This window comes from Psittacula echo, assembly GCF_963264785.1.
Source record: "Psittacula echo genome assembly, chromosome: 21".
Classification (NCBI taxonomy): domain Eukaryota; kingdom Metazoa; phylum Chordata; class Aves; order Psittaciformes; family Psittacidae; genus Psittacula; species Psittacula echo.
The window spans coordinates 1476698-1492711 of NC_137757.1; the positions used below are offsets into that span (position 1 = coordinate 1476698).

The following is a 16014-nucleotide window of genomic DNA, read 5'->3' on the forward strand; positions in this document are numbered from 1 at the left end:
TCCATGTAAACTACCTTCCTGGACACACCTAACCCACACAAGACTTCACAGCTTTATACAGACATTATACGGGCACAACTGCATCCTTTGGCAGAGGTAAGTCCATCTATGCCACCTATCAAACTGATGGGACAAACTCTGTTAAACACCACACTGGAGATTGTAAATTAACAGCAAGAATAAGAAAATATTAAACCTCTAAAATAAGATTAACCGGAAATTAACCCTCAGAGGTACTACCTTATTTAAGCCTAGGAGCTAGCCTGCGATTTGTAGGCCAAGGTCTGCAGGCTAATAACCCTGCTCTGATTCATTAAGAGATTCAGCATCCCCAATTTCTCTTCCTACCGCTAATCCTCCAAGATGCTGAAGCAGGAAGCTGGAAGCCTCTCTGCCCACATGCAAGCTGAAAAAAAAGGCAAAGATTTCACTGTCAAAGTCTTGTTTCCTCTTTTTAACACGTCACAAACATCCTAGTGAGTGCATTTGGCTCTTCCTATCTGAAGCCGGAACCACAGCAAAGCAGTTCAGTATTCCCTCTGCCACTCGTTGCGGGCAAAGAATCCCCATTATCCATCACCACCTCGAGCTCTTCAGGCTGAAGTTGCATTTCTTCCCCAACCTAGTGCACAAAGGCAGGCAGTGCCAGGGCACCCCACCAGCCTGCCCTCGCTTGGCTCTGCCCAGGGAGCTGTAACAAAAGCGCCTTGGTTTAGCTTTTGGGGAACACCCAACTTCCCAGCGCACCTGCTCCACTTCCATTCTTGACCAGCCTAGAAGCTCCTTGTTAACATGCAAGGCACAACCTCAGCTTCTGCTCATCCTGAGCTGATAGATTGGGAGGAGAAGCCCAAATTCCCTGCCACAGATCAGAAATGGAACGCAACAGCGGATAGGTTTGGCTGAAGGCACCGAAATGCAGCCAGAAAACCCCTTTTTGCACCCATGCAACTGTAAAACTCACCTAAAATTTGGCATTTGAAAGCACAACTTTAGATTCACACACACAAACAGCAGGTTTCAGAGCTTCCTTTCAACCACGCTGTGTTTTTACAAGGCATTTCTACCCGAGTGAATCTAACAAACAGGTAATTACAGGTTTGACCTCCTTCTCTTGCACAAATATGCCTTTTGAAACAATGTGGATAAGTATTTGCCCAATACCCGAAGACAACTCCAAGAGGAACCATTCCAGTTTATCAACTTTGTGATTCATGTTGATACAAGCCTTATTCTCTATTTAAGGAACGAGATAACACTTAGGAAGCTCATCAAGCCAAATATGTTTCATAGTTCTATCATGGACTGTCCTAAAGTGGCCGATCCAGACCACAGTCACACCCAGACCAGAGCCATCAGCAAGACAGTGAGTGAACCTCAACTCTCCAAACATTTACTATTACTCAACCATTGAGGTGTCTCCCAGCAGCAGCAAGGCTTAAGATTGAAACACAACGAGTAGAAGATTGTTACTAGCATGATTAAAGTGATGGCTTTGGGTTGTGAATCATCCTCTTCCTTACCCCTTGTGAACTGGCTCGCTGTGCAGGGAATTACGGAGGCCCAAAGGGGCTGCCCTAAGCCCCTCAAGTTCCTCCTGAAATCCCAACCCCTGCCCTGTTGCTCCTCCCATTTTCTATCAGCACTAAAAGCCCTTGTGAGAACCACGAGCACCAAGAGTCATCCCACAGAACAAGGCACAAAAAGCAGACGTGACAATCACAAACAGGTACAAGACATCCCAAGACAGGGACAGATCTACACACCGGGTCCCCAAAGCCAAATGCTGTTTACACATCAAGTTGACTCACCCAAGCTGCAGAGACAATGCCATGGCAATTGTTTACAGTGTCAAGGCCATGTCATATAATGAAAGGAAATGTCAAGAGATGAGATAACACCAGCAGTTCAGGAGGCACAACTCATTGGAACCTTGCAAGAAGCTGCTTCTCCCTGAGCTGCTCCTCCTCTTGCAGATGTGACCCTCCACACATTCCCAGAACCCTCACTGTCGTGGTTTAAGCCAGGAAGAGGTTTGAGTGCAGCCCAGCACCACCACTGCAGTCCATCAGGACCAGCTTTGGAGCCACCAGCTCAGATGCCAACAGCCATCTGCTTGCAATGACCATGGACTCTGCAAGGGCAGCTACTCAAATATTCACTCACCTTCTCAGACCCATTTGACAGTGGAAGAGCTACAGCACGCTACTATTTCAAGTATGTGAGCTAACAAGCTTACAGCCAAGCCAGGAAGGGTTATGTGAGCTGCACTTCTACCTCCACTTGCAATGCAGATAACCCCCAGTGGGCTAGACACAACTCCTGCCCAGAGCAGCCTTTGTAAGCCTCACACCTACATGAAACACCTGGAGATAGGGGCTTAGATCAAAGAATCATGTAGATTAGGGGGCTCCATGCTATATATCCCATGGCTCCATGAGGTTACAATGTACACTTCCCAATGCTCAATGCTGCTGATGAAGGAGAAAGATCTTAGAGGCAAGTATCAGTACAAACTCCCCACCTTGGCATCCACCAAAGAGTTCCCACCTGATGATCAGGATGCAAGAGTAAGTGGCACCAAAACTCAAGTTAAGAGGTTTACAGCTTATAGGAAGAATAAGCAAGAGGGGTCCATTTCTATGAAATCATAGAATCATGGAATGGTTTGGGTTGGAAGGGACCTTAAAGCTCATCCAGCTCCAACCCCTGCCACAGGCAGGGACACTTTCCACTGGAGCAGCTTGCTCCAAGCCCCTGTGTCCAACCTGGCCTTGAACACTGCCAGGGATGGGGCAGCCACAGCTTGTTTGGAATGAAGTGATCTGAATTAACATCACAGCTGTCTGTCATCCTATCAGATGTTCAGAGGTGCACAAATAAAGAGCCATGGCTCCTGTAAGCATGTTCTTCAAGCAGTAGTTACAGTAAGGATACGTTAGAGCAACCATGTGAAGGGGTGCACCAAATGTAAGGTGTGTAACCATGAACATCAAACCACTTCTCCATGCACTTGAGGTCTGAGCTGGGGAGTTCACTCTTGTGCCAGACTCCCATCTGAAAAAGGTTCAAAAGGCAATCCCAGGGCGTCTCCCAAGATCCCTCCAATGACAAACTACACCCCCACCATCTAAATCCATTACCTTGTCACCAGCAGGGCTAGCTGGCCCCTGCTTTCTGTCCACAACTGCACAACTGAAGTCACTGCATTCTGCCCTGCTGCAGCCATGGACATGACTTGACTTGGCAGCGACCACGCTGCTGTTCCAGCTCATGGCAAACCCAGTGTAGAAGTCAGGCCACTAAAACTTGGAGGTCTGGGGGCTCAACAGGAAAGCAATCCCATCTGTAATGAACACTGGGGTGACTGAACACACGTTACAGCTTTTCTCCCTCCTCCCTCCATGAGCGGTTTGGTTCTTGTGTTTTCCTGCCATGGGTTACCTTGCAAATTATGAGACTGCTTAAAAACCAACTCAAGATAATCCTTTCGTAAACCCCACCACTTACTTTGGTTTAGAACAATTGCTACAGGTTGCAAAATGAACCTTTCAAACCAGAACGGACTCTGCTCTGCAAAGATGACGGCCTGGGAACAGTCTCCAGGACAGGAACTCACTCAACTGCAGATTCGTGATGCCAGGAAGGCATGACGAAGGGAAGTCTCCTTTTATACTTGTCCTTGTTCTCCAGTTCTTTTCCTAAACATTTATTTAGGGATGGGCTCAAGGGATCTCTGCTGTGGAGGAGTGAATGGCTTCATAAGGCAACAAGGTGCTCGGTATCAACCTCATTGCACACAAACCCAGCACCACGGCAAAAGTGGTGCTCCCAAAATTAACTCCTGCAAGACCGATCAATGCTTGATCCTGAGCAGGAAAGGAAGGAAAAAGCCCTGAACAGATAGATAGGGAGTGTCAAGGGTGCCAGACTGACTACTATAATCCCATTATAGAGTTATCCTGAGCAAGCAGTTTGCTCAATACTGGCGAGATAACAGGATTAACTTCATGTTCAACATCATTTCAGCCTCCTAATTGTAGAATCACTCCTAAGGCCCTCATGTCATTGCTTCAACAGGGGATTCCCAGCACCCCCCACCAGCCCCAGCTTTGAAAGCCCCTTCATTAGTGTCAGCATCTTCAGTTAATTACTTGGAGAGATTTTCCTTTCCTCCCCAAAGCAAAGTGTAACTTAACCCTTGCACGGAATGCTTGAGCCAAATAAACCTTCCCGCCAGGAAGGGACCGTGCTTACTTCCCGAATCACTGCTAATGTCTCCAAGATTTCATGTGAAGATCAAAGAGCTGAGGGGGAAATTCAACATAATGGTTGAATTTCAACACAAATTATCACAGAGGCTGCTTCTGGGTCTCTCAATGACCAAGGGTCAGCCTCAGACATCTGCTTTCCAGGGATGGGCAGAGGCTGTTGATGGTAGAATCCCAGCCTGGTTTGTGTTGAAGGGACCTTAAAGCTCATCCAGCTCCAACCCCTGCCACGGGCAGGGACCCCTTCCACTGGAGCAGCTTGCTCCAAGCCCCTGTGTCCAACCTGGCCTTGAACACTGCCAGGGATGGGGCAGCCACAGCTTCTCTGGGCACCCTGTGCCAGCGCCTCAGCACCCTCACAGGGAAGAGCTTCTGCCTAAGAGCTCATCTCAGTCTCCCCTCTGGCAGGTTCAAGCCATTCCCCTTGGCCTGTCCCTACAGGCCCTTGTCCCAAGCCCCTCTCCAGGTTTCCTGCAGCCCCTTTAGGCACTGGAGCTGCTCTAAGGTCTCCCCTTCAGGAACCTTCTCTTGTCCAGGCTGAGCCAGCCCAGCTCTCTGTGTGTCTCTATAGGAGGACAGAGAACACAGCTACCAGCAGACCTATGCAGCAAGGATCACCACTGAGGTACTTCCCTTGCCAAGCCTTGACTCACCATTCACTCGCCTTGGAAACGAGTCCCTGACTGCAGCCGTGCTGGGGGAGGAAAGAGAAAACAGGCAAAGCAAAGAGCACACAGCCTGTGGGAGGACCACAGGAACCGCGCTGTGTTTGTCTATGGGATTCTTGTATGGAAAGTTATTAAATCCCACCTTTTCGGGCACAGGCGGAGGCACTACCCCCATCAAACTACCCTTATTATCAGTCCCTAACCTGATGCAACTGCAGCACAACACCGTCACCCTCCAGCTGCCAGCAGCCTGCAGTGACCCGACAGCCACAGCCACTGCCTGCGCCCCCGAATGAGGGGGGAACCCCAGTGCCCTGCTCCTGCAGGGGGGAGCCCTCCGGAACCGCAGCCACGGCAGCAGCGTTGGGTTAAGGGAGAGGAGCCCTCCCCGAGCCCCGCACCCCGGCGCTCCCCGGTCCACACCGCCCTCTGGCGGCCACAGCGCGGCCCCGCAGCCCCGGGGAGGGGTTCAGGGCCGGTGTCAGCCCCATTCCCAGCCTCTTTCCATGGCTTCAGACCAATCTGCTGCTGTTTCCACCTTTGATTCCTCCAGGGGACACCCTGCGCACCCCAGATGAAAGCAGGTTTCCAGGCTGCAATGGAAGATACTGAGGAAAGGACCGAGATGCTGCAGGAAAGTCATGCAGTTGAAGTACGCCAGCGTACACAGCTTGATCTTCCACGGTCTCAAGACAAGCTCTAACAGCCACAGGGTATTGGAGGTTGACTTCATCCTGGCTGGATCAGCCCAACCTGCCACAAAGCCACACCAGATCTCTGGTTTCTTGTTGCACTGCAGTGTTTTAGGAGACAAAAGACACTTTCAGGAATCAGAGCAAGGCTCCTTTTCCAGGAGAAATGAGAAAGGAAGATGAAGTGGTGACGTTAGTGGTGACAAGAGGCGAGTGTTCACAACCAGCCCAGCTTGGCTCAGCCAGCAGCTCAACTAACGGTATTTACAACCCACAAAGGCCCCCACCTTAATGAGAACATGCATTCAGCCTGAGCACATCGCTGCTGTGTGAACAAAGGACAACAGGAATAACAAAACCCACCTCATTTCTACTAAAGCCACTTATCTGTGGTTCCATGCAGGCTCCTCATCTCCCCCCAACCCCACTGAAATCAGCTATTCCTTTGCCAGCATTTCCAGGCTGCGCTGTTCCAGAGAGCAAGGGGAATGCAAGGTCCAGTAAGTTGAAAATGAGAACTAGAAGCTGTGGAGTTCTGACCCTTCTGCTCCATGCCCTACTTAACCGAACCACAATAGCTCCACGCTCCCTGCGTGACAGCGAGCCAGCCTCAATCAGCCACGGGACTGATTACATGTCCTACAAGGCCTTGTCTCTTCACGCAAGGAATAAGATCACTCAATTCAATCACGAAGCACTTCAGTACACATTTCGCACTCAACATCAGCCTTTGCTACAATCTGCTCCAGCCAGCCCCAGCACATGCACAGCTTCGCCATGAAACCACCAACTTGGCAAAATCAGCCCCCTCGTTCCTCCAAGCAGAGCTACCTGTAGGAACTGCAGAGCCATTTACTACAACAGCACCAAAAGTCACTTGAAATGGGGGTGCCACAGAATTACAAGGTCTCTGGTGGGTGAAGAAATAATCTATGTGCAACACTTGGCTCGTAGATCAAGAGAGAAGTGCAGAAATTCAGGCACATCCCCAAATCATCAGGGGCTTGTTCAAGGCTAGCAGATAGAAGGCTGATGTGAATCACTTGCAAATACAGCAGGCAGAAGATGGGATTTCAGGAAGGAATTCTTCCCTGTGAGGGTGCTGGGACACTGGAATGGGTTGAACGGAGAAGCTGTGGCTGCCCCATCCCTGGCAGTGTTCAAGGCCAGGTTGGACACAGGGGCTTGGAGCAAGCTGCTCCAGTGGAAGGGGTCCCTGCCCGTGGCAGGGGTTGGAGCTGGAGGAGCTTTAAGGTCCCTTCCACCCAAACCAGGCTGTGGTTCTGATGAACTGCCCAAAGCACCCTGCCAGCACTCAGCACATTAATTCCCTAACAACAAGAACATCCATCACACCTGTAAGAACAAAAGGCTGTCAGGATAATGTCCAACTTGTCAAGCACACCTGACTCATGTACAATAACGCCTTCACCTGGATAAGCAAATGTTCTGTGCTGCTCTTTGTTTCATAGTCAAACGGTCTCCACTGAGATCACTCCAACCCTCTGCTAAACCTGGCTGAGGAACAGGAAGAGTTTCCCTTTCTTCCTGCTTGCAAATCAGCATCCATCACCTGTAATTAAATATCTCAGCACTCTGGCCTCGCTGGCTCTCTCTATTGCCTGGCACGAGGCAGTTCTGTTGCTGTACACAAACCAGAGAGGAGCTCAGAAGGGAACCATCCTTTCTGTGTCTTCCTGGAAGAAAAACCTGTTCTTTTGTTCTGGAACAGGCATTATAGAGGTTTCCACTGGCTAGTTAGTGGTAACTGTTCTTCTCCAGCTGCCTCAGAGCCGCAGGACAGTGAAGGGCTCTGTGTTTGACTCCACAGATCAAACCCAGGAAACAATAACGCACATCATCTCCAGCAGCCTCATTTAAAGTAAGAGCCACACCGTCCAAACCCTTTATTCATCATAAAAGTGCACATTTGAATGCTGCTGAATGGGGAGTTCAATGTCCCAGCAGCAGCCTTGAAGGAGCTCATTTCCAGTTAAAACCTAGTCATCAGGAGGGGATTCCCACCCAGCCAGCCCCAGGCAGCAGCAGCAAGCTGAAGAACCTCTGAATCAGAAGCTGGCACCTATTTCCTCCTCAACCCTGACACCCCGTGGCTGTCACCAGATCAGAGGGAGGTGAAGCTGGAAACCTCTATCCCATACAAGCAGCTTCAGCCCTTGCAGAGCCACCAGCGTCTGATCTCCTCCAGATGCACAAGATGGGAAAGCGGGATCTCTCTCCTGAGGTTCAACCTAACAACCTACAAGGAAAGCATTTCACGTCCCAGCAGCCACTTCCAAGTGTTGTTTTCAGATCCCAAGGCATCAGGCTGATGGAAGGCAGTGATTAAAGTGTCTCTGGGACAGATCATGGTCACTTCACCTTTACCATGGCAATCCCAAAATCCCATTCCCTATGCACATGCCATGATCGTGCCCTCATTTCCATAGGGGTTTTGAACCTGTGAAGGTATGGCTCTTATTTTTAAGGATAACAATGGGAATGGGGTAGCCAGCCATGCACCCTGCCAGGACCAAGGAGCTGGTGGTAAAGAAGCAACTACTCACATTTCTAAGCCCTTCTACTCAGACTATATTTGGAGTCTCAAGTCTCCAAAAGCCGCAGATTCATCTCACGCTGGTTTCCTTATGAGGCACAGAAGTCAGCCTAGATGCTAAAACAAATGACTTCTTTGTTTGCACAAAGGTTAAGGACTTGAAGAGTTATTTCCTATTTTTAGGAGGAAAAGAATTGGATAAAAAAGTAGCACAGCAGGAGAGGAAAGGGAAGAAAGTCACCCTTGAATAAAGAAGTACGTGTGAAAGATGCTTAAAGCATCCAGAAACTTAGTACTTCTAGTGCTATTCAAAAAAAAAAGAAAATTTAGGGTGTGCCAAGGCTTCTTCAGTGAATTCCCAAAATACTTCACGGTTGTCACATACAGACTGAGACAGAAGCTACTGAAAGGTTCATATCCCAATAGCTAGAGAGAAAGCAAAGCACAGGAGGTCAAATGACCCAAAAATCAAACACTTCCCATGGAGAAGTTCTTCCCTGTGTGGGTGCTGGGACACTGGGATGGGTTGAACGGAGAAGCTGTGGCTGCCCCATCCCTGGCAGTGCTCAAGGCCAGGTTGGACACAGGGGCTTGGAGCAAGCTGCTCCAGTGGAAGGGGTCCCTGCCCGTAGCAGGGGTTGGAGCTGGAGGAGCTTTAAGGCCCCTTCCAAAACCAGTGTTGGATTCCATGAAGAAGGGCACTGCCATGCTCCCTCCAGAGCTGTTCATGAATGATGGGCTCAGACATCACTGGGCAAGCAAACTGCAGGCCTGGTTCCACGTTAGGGTAAGCCAACACCATGGCAGAGCTTTCAAGGAGGCAGAGGCACAAGGTGAGACTTGCCCTCCCAGGAACAAAGCTCCCACTTCTTCAATACGTTGCTTTTGAAGATCTCAGAGACTTACAGGAGGAAGAAAAAGGTCCAAACGTAGCTCTTATCATGCTAAGATAAGTGAGTGGTCTTTGGGAGGCTGTATGGGCAGTAGATGGAACAACAGAAGTGAGCTCCAAAAATAGAGTGTGATCCTTCACCCCCCCACAGGAAGGATGTGAAGAGGGGGAAAGGTATTCCACTGCCATTTCCCTTCCACAGATCACTTGTGTAGGTGGGACCTTGGCAAGCAGGGAAGCTCGGCCTGGCAACGTGTGTATATTTAGATTTCATTCATTCCCCTCCCTAACCTCTGTCCTCCCACCTCCCTCAGCTGATGATGTGGGGGCAGCACAGACTGTGCAGGGCTGCGTCTGCCTTCACACCGAGGCACAATCCATCGCTGCCACCTCGCAGCTCCTACGCAGAACCTCGCAGGTTCTCACCACTTCCAACCTTCTCCCATCTCCAGACTCACTGCACGAGGTGGTAGCTGAGGGCTCAGGCTGACAAAGCTACCCCAGTTACTGCAGCTTGAGCAGGTTGTGCATTTGGTAAGCCCATACCAGTCACAGCCTGTCATCGTTTGGTTTTGCTTATGTCCAGCATTAGGGTGAAGAACTAAGTGATGCTGCACAACATGTGAACATCCAAATTACTGCAGAAAGCTGCTACGTGGCAACGTAAGCTCAGGGCTTACATGAGATTTCTCTATATTCTCTACACTTGAAAACCAACCCAGGGTAGGGTTGAAAAGCAAAGCTGCAGCTGCATACCTGCTCCACAATAACCATGTATAGACAAGCTCTGAAACGCACTGGAGACCCTGCTTCCACTCGCCTGCATGGCCAAGCAGGAATGCAGCTATGAAGAGAACAGCAAGTTTGGGGTTTAATTAGCCAGGGCAGGCAGCCAAGGAGGGCTCCCCCACCCAGCCATGGCTACTGAAGCCTGACAGCTAACGAGGATTTCTGCTTCACTGTGTGGTCCCCAGGGGCCAGCCGAAGCACACCAGCTCTGAACACGTGCCAATGCAGTTCAAACAAGAGCCAGCCATGCAGCGGTGGGAATGCAGTTAATATACAACCAGTTAAGGAGCAGCAATACATCAAAAAAGCACCAGGCTTAGAAGGAACAAAGGGCATTGAGTCTAGCTCGGCTCCTGCACGCAGCTCCACCTTACCTCATCTCCAGGCTCAGTGCCGGGAACAAGGCAGGAGTCCTGAGCTTAGCAGCACTTGGAGAGTGAGCGTCCTTAAAAGCAAAGTGATTAAGGAAAGAATAATAAAAGACCAATCTGCTTATGTAAGATGGGGCTCTTGGCTCCCAGCACTAAGGAGGCAACACGTAAAAGCTTCACAATCAGTTGTGGGGGGTGTCTTGTGCATGCAAAGATCAAGTGCAGGTACTCCATCCATCCAAACTGAATGTGCTCCGAAAGAAAGTTGGCGAATGCAAACAGAACATAAAGGCCTTTCACATCCCAGGTCACCAGCGCCACTCAAACGAGGAGTCAAAGCTCTCAGTAACCTCAACAGGCTCCAACCCAATGTCTCATCTACCCAACATCTGATCCACCCAACAAATAGAGTTCAACTGCACATGAAAAGGGACAAAAAGCTTTGGGAGATGAATCCAGCTGGCTGCTGGCAGTCCCTGCAGGGCCTCGCTCCTGGTGAATAAGCAGAACTCACAGTGTTGCTCAAAGCCATCCCATTAATGCAGGCTGAAGAGATGCGAAAACTTGCCCTGATGCTCCCTATGCTTTGTCCTGGGGTTGAGCAGGGAGCTGTCACCTCCTAAGCCATTGCTCCAACATTGCCTGCCAGCACCACACTCACCCTATCCTTCCAAAGCCATCATTTGGGATTAGTTTGCCATGAGCAAATCATAAGGGAAAGCAATCACCACACGTTTAATGTGCACCTTACAGGCTAACAATTAGAGGGCACAGCAGCAATTCCTGCCACCAAGATGATAAGCATGACATGGTTTTATGCATTTCCTCTTGGCTCTTAGCTATTCCAACCAACAGACCAGCTCTGTATGAAGTCAAGCACTGACCTTCAGCAGGCAGGCCTGACACATCCGCCATGCTGCTGATAAGTACATCAATTCCCAAGTTTTAAGGCTGGCATCACCCAGCTGCATAGGAATAACCTAGACATAATACTTCTGGTCAGAGTTGCACTTCAGTACAAGTTCAAAGTCACCAACTGCAACATCATGGGCCACAAGATGAGAGAACCACAAGATGCGAGGACCACATGCTCAATGGATGCTGCTTTCCCAGCATAGAGGCAAGAGCTTCCATGCAAATCCCATCTCAATGGGAGGGGGAAAACAGTCATTCAGCTCATGTCTTCCATTGCCATTTTAGGTGACGGCTGGAAGCAAAACCAAAAAATCTCTGAGTTTTAGTTGCACCCATATCCTTACATCAGTTAAAGCTCAGAGCGCTGAGTTTGCCTCAGGGCAAGTAGCACAAAGTGTCTGAAGCAAGAGCTTTAAAGCCAAATTTTGCTTAATAAAAAATCCTGTATCTGCTGCAAGACAGAGCGGCCTGAGGAAATCAATACAGAAAGAGAAGTGAGCAGCCACCAAAGAAGTGAGGTCCTTCTTTATGGCGTGCCACGTGCTTTGTTCAAACCAGCTCAGTGCTTTGGCCCTGCCCGTGGCAAGGGGGTCGGAACTACATAATCTTAAGGTCCTTTCCAACCCTAACCATTGATTTTACGGTTCTAGCCTCTTACTAAGAAAGGGATATTGTTTGTTTTCAAGAGCTTGGGCTAGACAATAGATTTCTATTCCAGGTTTCACAGATATCCAAAGAGATCTTCCAGATCTACAACACAGCTTTAATCAGGTTGCTCCATGCCATTGGTGCAGTACAGGTGCAACTGATGCAGCTTGTTTTCTAATCACCTTCCACATTTGAAAACACGAAGTTGAGAATAAGAAGGTTCTTTCTGATGCTTAACCAAGGAGGGAAAAACAGGTCCACAACCTGTGGTAAGCTAGCCAAGAGTGTACTCACCAGTGCTCTCTTCCATCCCTCTTGCACACTAGCTTTCCAAGCAATTCCTACAATGACAGGAAACAAAACAGAGACACAAATTACAATTCCAAGTGTGACCAAAGCTCAGTTTGAAGTTTCACTTCTCTATCAGCTCTGCTCAGCCTACACACAACCAGCATGGAGCAGAGAGCCTGCCCCAGCAAACTAGGCATTAAGAGTGCGGCAGGTTCACCCCTCTTTGAAGACACCACCAGCCTCTAATCACACACACGCCGGCTTGGAAAGAAGCAAGATCAAGGTGTAATAATTCCAAAGCATCAAACGTTTGCTCCCAGGGAAGACATTCCACGTCTGCGTCTTCAAGGTGGCACGTGCCTGCTGGAAAAGGGAACAGCTACTGCTTATCTAGCAAAGGCAGAAGAGCACGTGCACGGGAAGCGTTTTAGATGTCACACATCATCAAGAGAGTTCTCAATGTGCTGGAGGCAAACAGGAGGAAGTGGGATTTGAGCAGCAAAGCCAGTTTCTTCAAAGAGATGCAAGAGGAACTCAGTTTGGGGAAATCAGGAGCTATCTGGATGCTGACGGATGCTGCAGCACAGTCAAAACACGCTCAGCATTTTAGAAAGGAGGAGTTTCTGTCCTTAAGAGCTTGAAGTTCCAACTAAGACAACCACAATAGGAAATGTCAACAGGCACAGCATGGGGTGATTGGGAAAGAGCTATGAAATCAGCTTGTTTCCAGTGCTGAGAAGTCAAAGGCAGCTTTTATCCCCAGCCCATTTCAGCCTAACCCTTCACCACTAAGCCTAGGCCAGCTCATCACCTTCGCTCCCAGCAGCAGCATGCAGTCTGCTGGCTGTAATGCACCATCCCATCAGATGCATCATCTCCATCTGATAATGGGCTGACTTGACAGAACATGCTCAGCTTGCCCAGCATCAGAGCATCACAGGGCTGAGGTCTCCAAGGAGGTAACCCCACTACACCACCACTGCAAGTGCACCTGAATGAGCTGTCAACAGCAGGGCTTTTAAGCTTTGCTGAACTGTGTGGACAAAACACTTACTTTGACCAGACAGCCATGCTCCAGGGCCACTTCTCGCTGCTGGAGCTAGAATACCATCGCAGTAATATTCTTAGACGGGGAGAACACCTCAATAAAGCCAATAAAATCATGTTAAATCAGATCATCATTGGCGATTACCGCATTTAGAGAAGCACAATCTCGGCAGACTTCTGGGCAGCGAGTCAGTCACCCAAGAACACAAGAGGATCTTCATTTCAGAGGCTGAAATTACCACAAGGTTACTTGGGAAATGTCTTGGAGTCCCTCCAGCTTCATCCTTTAACATCATTAAAACACAGCTACTTTCTTGAGCATTTTGGATGCATGGTTTGGGTTTGGAACTGAATGAGCGTTAAGGTGCCTTCCAACCCAGACCATTCCACGATTCCATGATTATCAAGTTTCACACAAACCCAAACCCGAGTCAGGAAGAACTGGGCATGTGCAGGTAAGGTCCCCCTGCCTGCCCCTTCAGGAAGCCCTTCTGGGAAGGGAAAACAGCAAAGAATCAAAAGCAGGTACCTCAAAACCTACTTGAACCTCAGCACAGATGACAGCAACCCTCCTGCTCGCCCAGAGCCACCAGGGAGTTCAGTTTCATTTGCCTTTCAAGGGCATTCCTGCACAGGCTGTGCTGAGCTTTGCATATTCCAAGGGGCACGTTTGTGCCTTGAATACTAATCCTGGCTGAGCCCATCGCTGCTGGACACCCATTGTAGGCACCAACAACATCTGTCATCGCCTGACAGCATGGCTGCAAGCACCTCAGCCTGTACCAGGAGGGATCCTTCTGGGCAAAACACAAACTCCACAAGCAGCTGGTTATTAATAGAATGAGCATAAAAGGCCCAGTGGAAGGAAATGAAGCGATGGCAGGTTAGAGGGAGAAGGAGCAAAGTCAGAGCTCCCACTGCATTGCCACGAGGATGCCAAAGCAGGAGGGCACGTCTCTGGGCTAAGAAACAGGCGTTTTCCCACCGAAGCAATGGATTACACAGTGCAGATCCTGCTGCCAGGATTAATTGGGACCAGCTCAGATCTTCCATTTCCTTTAGCTCCTCTGAATATTCATGTCTCCAAAGTGCTCCCACATTCCCTGGTCCTGACAAGTGGGTGAAATTCCTCATTGCCCTGTTTCAGCTGCCTGTCTCAGCACTCCAGGATACCCGCTCTGCATCCCTGCTGCCTGCCCCTCACTGCTGTCCAGCATCCCAGCCAGCAGAGCCCAGCCTTTGTCTGCTTCCTTAGTTCACTCGGCTTTTTCTCTCCCCAGCTCTTTGTAACCACCTAAGAATACATTCTGGTTCCATTGCCCTGCCTCTGAACCCTCAGCAGCAAGGTGATGGCTTTCTTCCAGCTAGGCAGCTAATCCACACACAATAAAAGCGAGGGCTTTGCAGCCATGCTCTTGTGTCCCTACACTGGTTTCTACCCTGTTCTTCAGTCCTCACACGCTGGCAGCTGAAGCAGGGAATTCCATCTATCCCAGCCCTGCCAGCTCCATTGCATCCTCCTGAGGGCGCACACAAACAGACCCAAGTCCCTCTTGTGTTGTTGCCCCAGAGCTGGACCAGGACTGCAGGGAAGGCCTCCCCAGGGCAGGAGAGAGGGTTTCAGCCTCCTCCACAGTGAAGCTCATTCTGTCCTCACAGGCATTTCTGATCTAGGACTGCTCATCTTCTCCAATAACACCAAACAGCTTCCCTCAAAATACTAAGGGCTGGCTCCAAAAGCCCAACTAAAAACCAAGCCAATGTTGGTTGTTTTTCCTCAACTAAACTAGAAAACTGACAACCCTCCCAAGCAGAAGTGGCACATTGCTGCTCTGCAGTGTCTGCTCACAGATTTGCCTTAGGCATGAAAAGCAGTTTCCATGCTGGCTCAGCTCTAAATCACCATTCCAGAGAGGGACAGGACAGCAGCTACCACAGGGCTCCTACTGTAATGAGACACAAAACCGGAGGCTGTCTTGGAACTAAAAAGCATGTAGGGGAGGGAAAGGATGATGTTCTAACAGTCCTGAGCTATATCCATCAGCTGGAGAGGGAAAGGGAAGTGTTAATGAACACCCAATAGCCTGGAGAGCAAGGTCCTACATTAACACAGACCACAGGCACGGAGCAGCCTGCTCTTATCACACACTTTAAACACCACTACAATTCTCTTCTACAAATGAACACAACAGCACAGAACAGTTCTCCCAAGCTTATAGCATGGGGGCACAGTCTAGCGTTTAAATATCACAAAGGCAATTCGTCGCACCATGCCAAATGCACCATTATGAATTACAAGGTGTGAAGGAAAAGTTAACCTCTTGTTGGAACAGCACAGAGAAGAAGAGGGATGCACAAGCCCTTCTGCAGCTCAGTGGACACTAAAAAGCTTGTGTTTTTCTGCCTTCATCTAATAACAAGTCAACTCCACCTAAAAGCCTTGGTTTGATCATCTTTAGTTAGATGGTTTGGCCATAGATTTGCTCCAAATGGTGGTTTCAAAGCCTCCTTTCCTGACCCAGTTTATTCTACACCAATCACAGAGCAATGGAGAGGTCAGCTCCTGTGCAGCCTGGAGGTAAATCAGAGTATTCCCCCTCAATGAAACAACACAGATTTGTTCTCACAGCCTAATCTGGCACCACGTGAAGGAATGAGGAACACCAATAATTGTCAGCCCTACAGCTTCTCTCTTCAGAAGGATCCCAACGCTTCAGACTGGCACACTGCATTGCTTCACTTGCTGGGAAGCAGGAACACAGCACAAGGAAAGGGTTTTGTGGAAGAAGTGGGAATCACTGGGAAAATCAGAACACAGTATAACCACTAGAAACCTAATTTATATAGCCTATTAGAATAACTAGGTTTGAGAA

General features: G+C 49.2%; 1 protein-coding gene across 12 annotated transcripts in view; it reads right to left on the bottom strand.

Moving 5' to 3' along the window:
- The window catches only part of PHACTR4 (phosphatase and actin regulator 4), a 59969-nt gene that overhangs the window by 29954 nt on the left and 14001 nt on the right, over positions 1 to 16014 (bottom strand). For 9 of the 12 annotated variants that reach the window (XM_080632620.1, XM_080632621.1, XM_080632610.1 and 6 more), the window contains one exon: positions 12098 to 12144. The exons of 1 other annotated variant lie outside the window; for it this stretch is intronic. In XM_080632620.1, coding sequence (XP_080488746.1) covers positions 12098 to 12113 — 16 coding nt within the window. In that variant the 5' untranslated portion in view covers positions 12114 to 12144. Of the gene's footprint in view, positions 1 to 10243; positions 10315 to 12097; positions 12145 to 16014 lie in introns of all 12 variants that reach the window. 2 more of the 12 variants (XM_080632611.1, XM_080632612.1) reach the window with 1 other exon arrangement.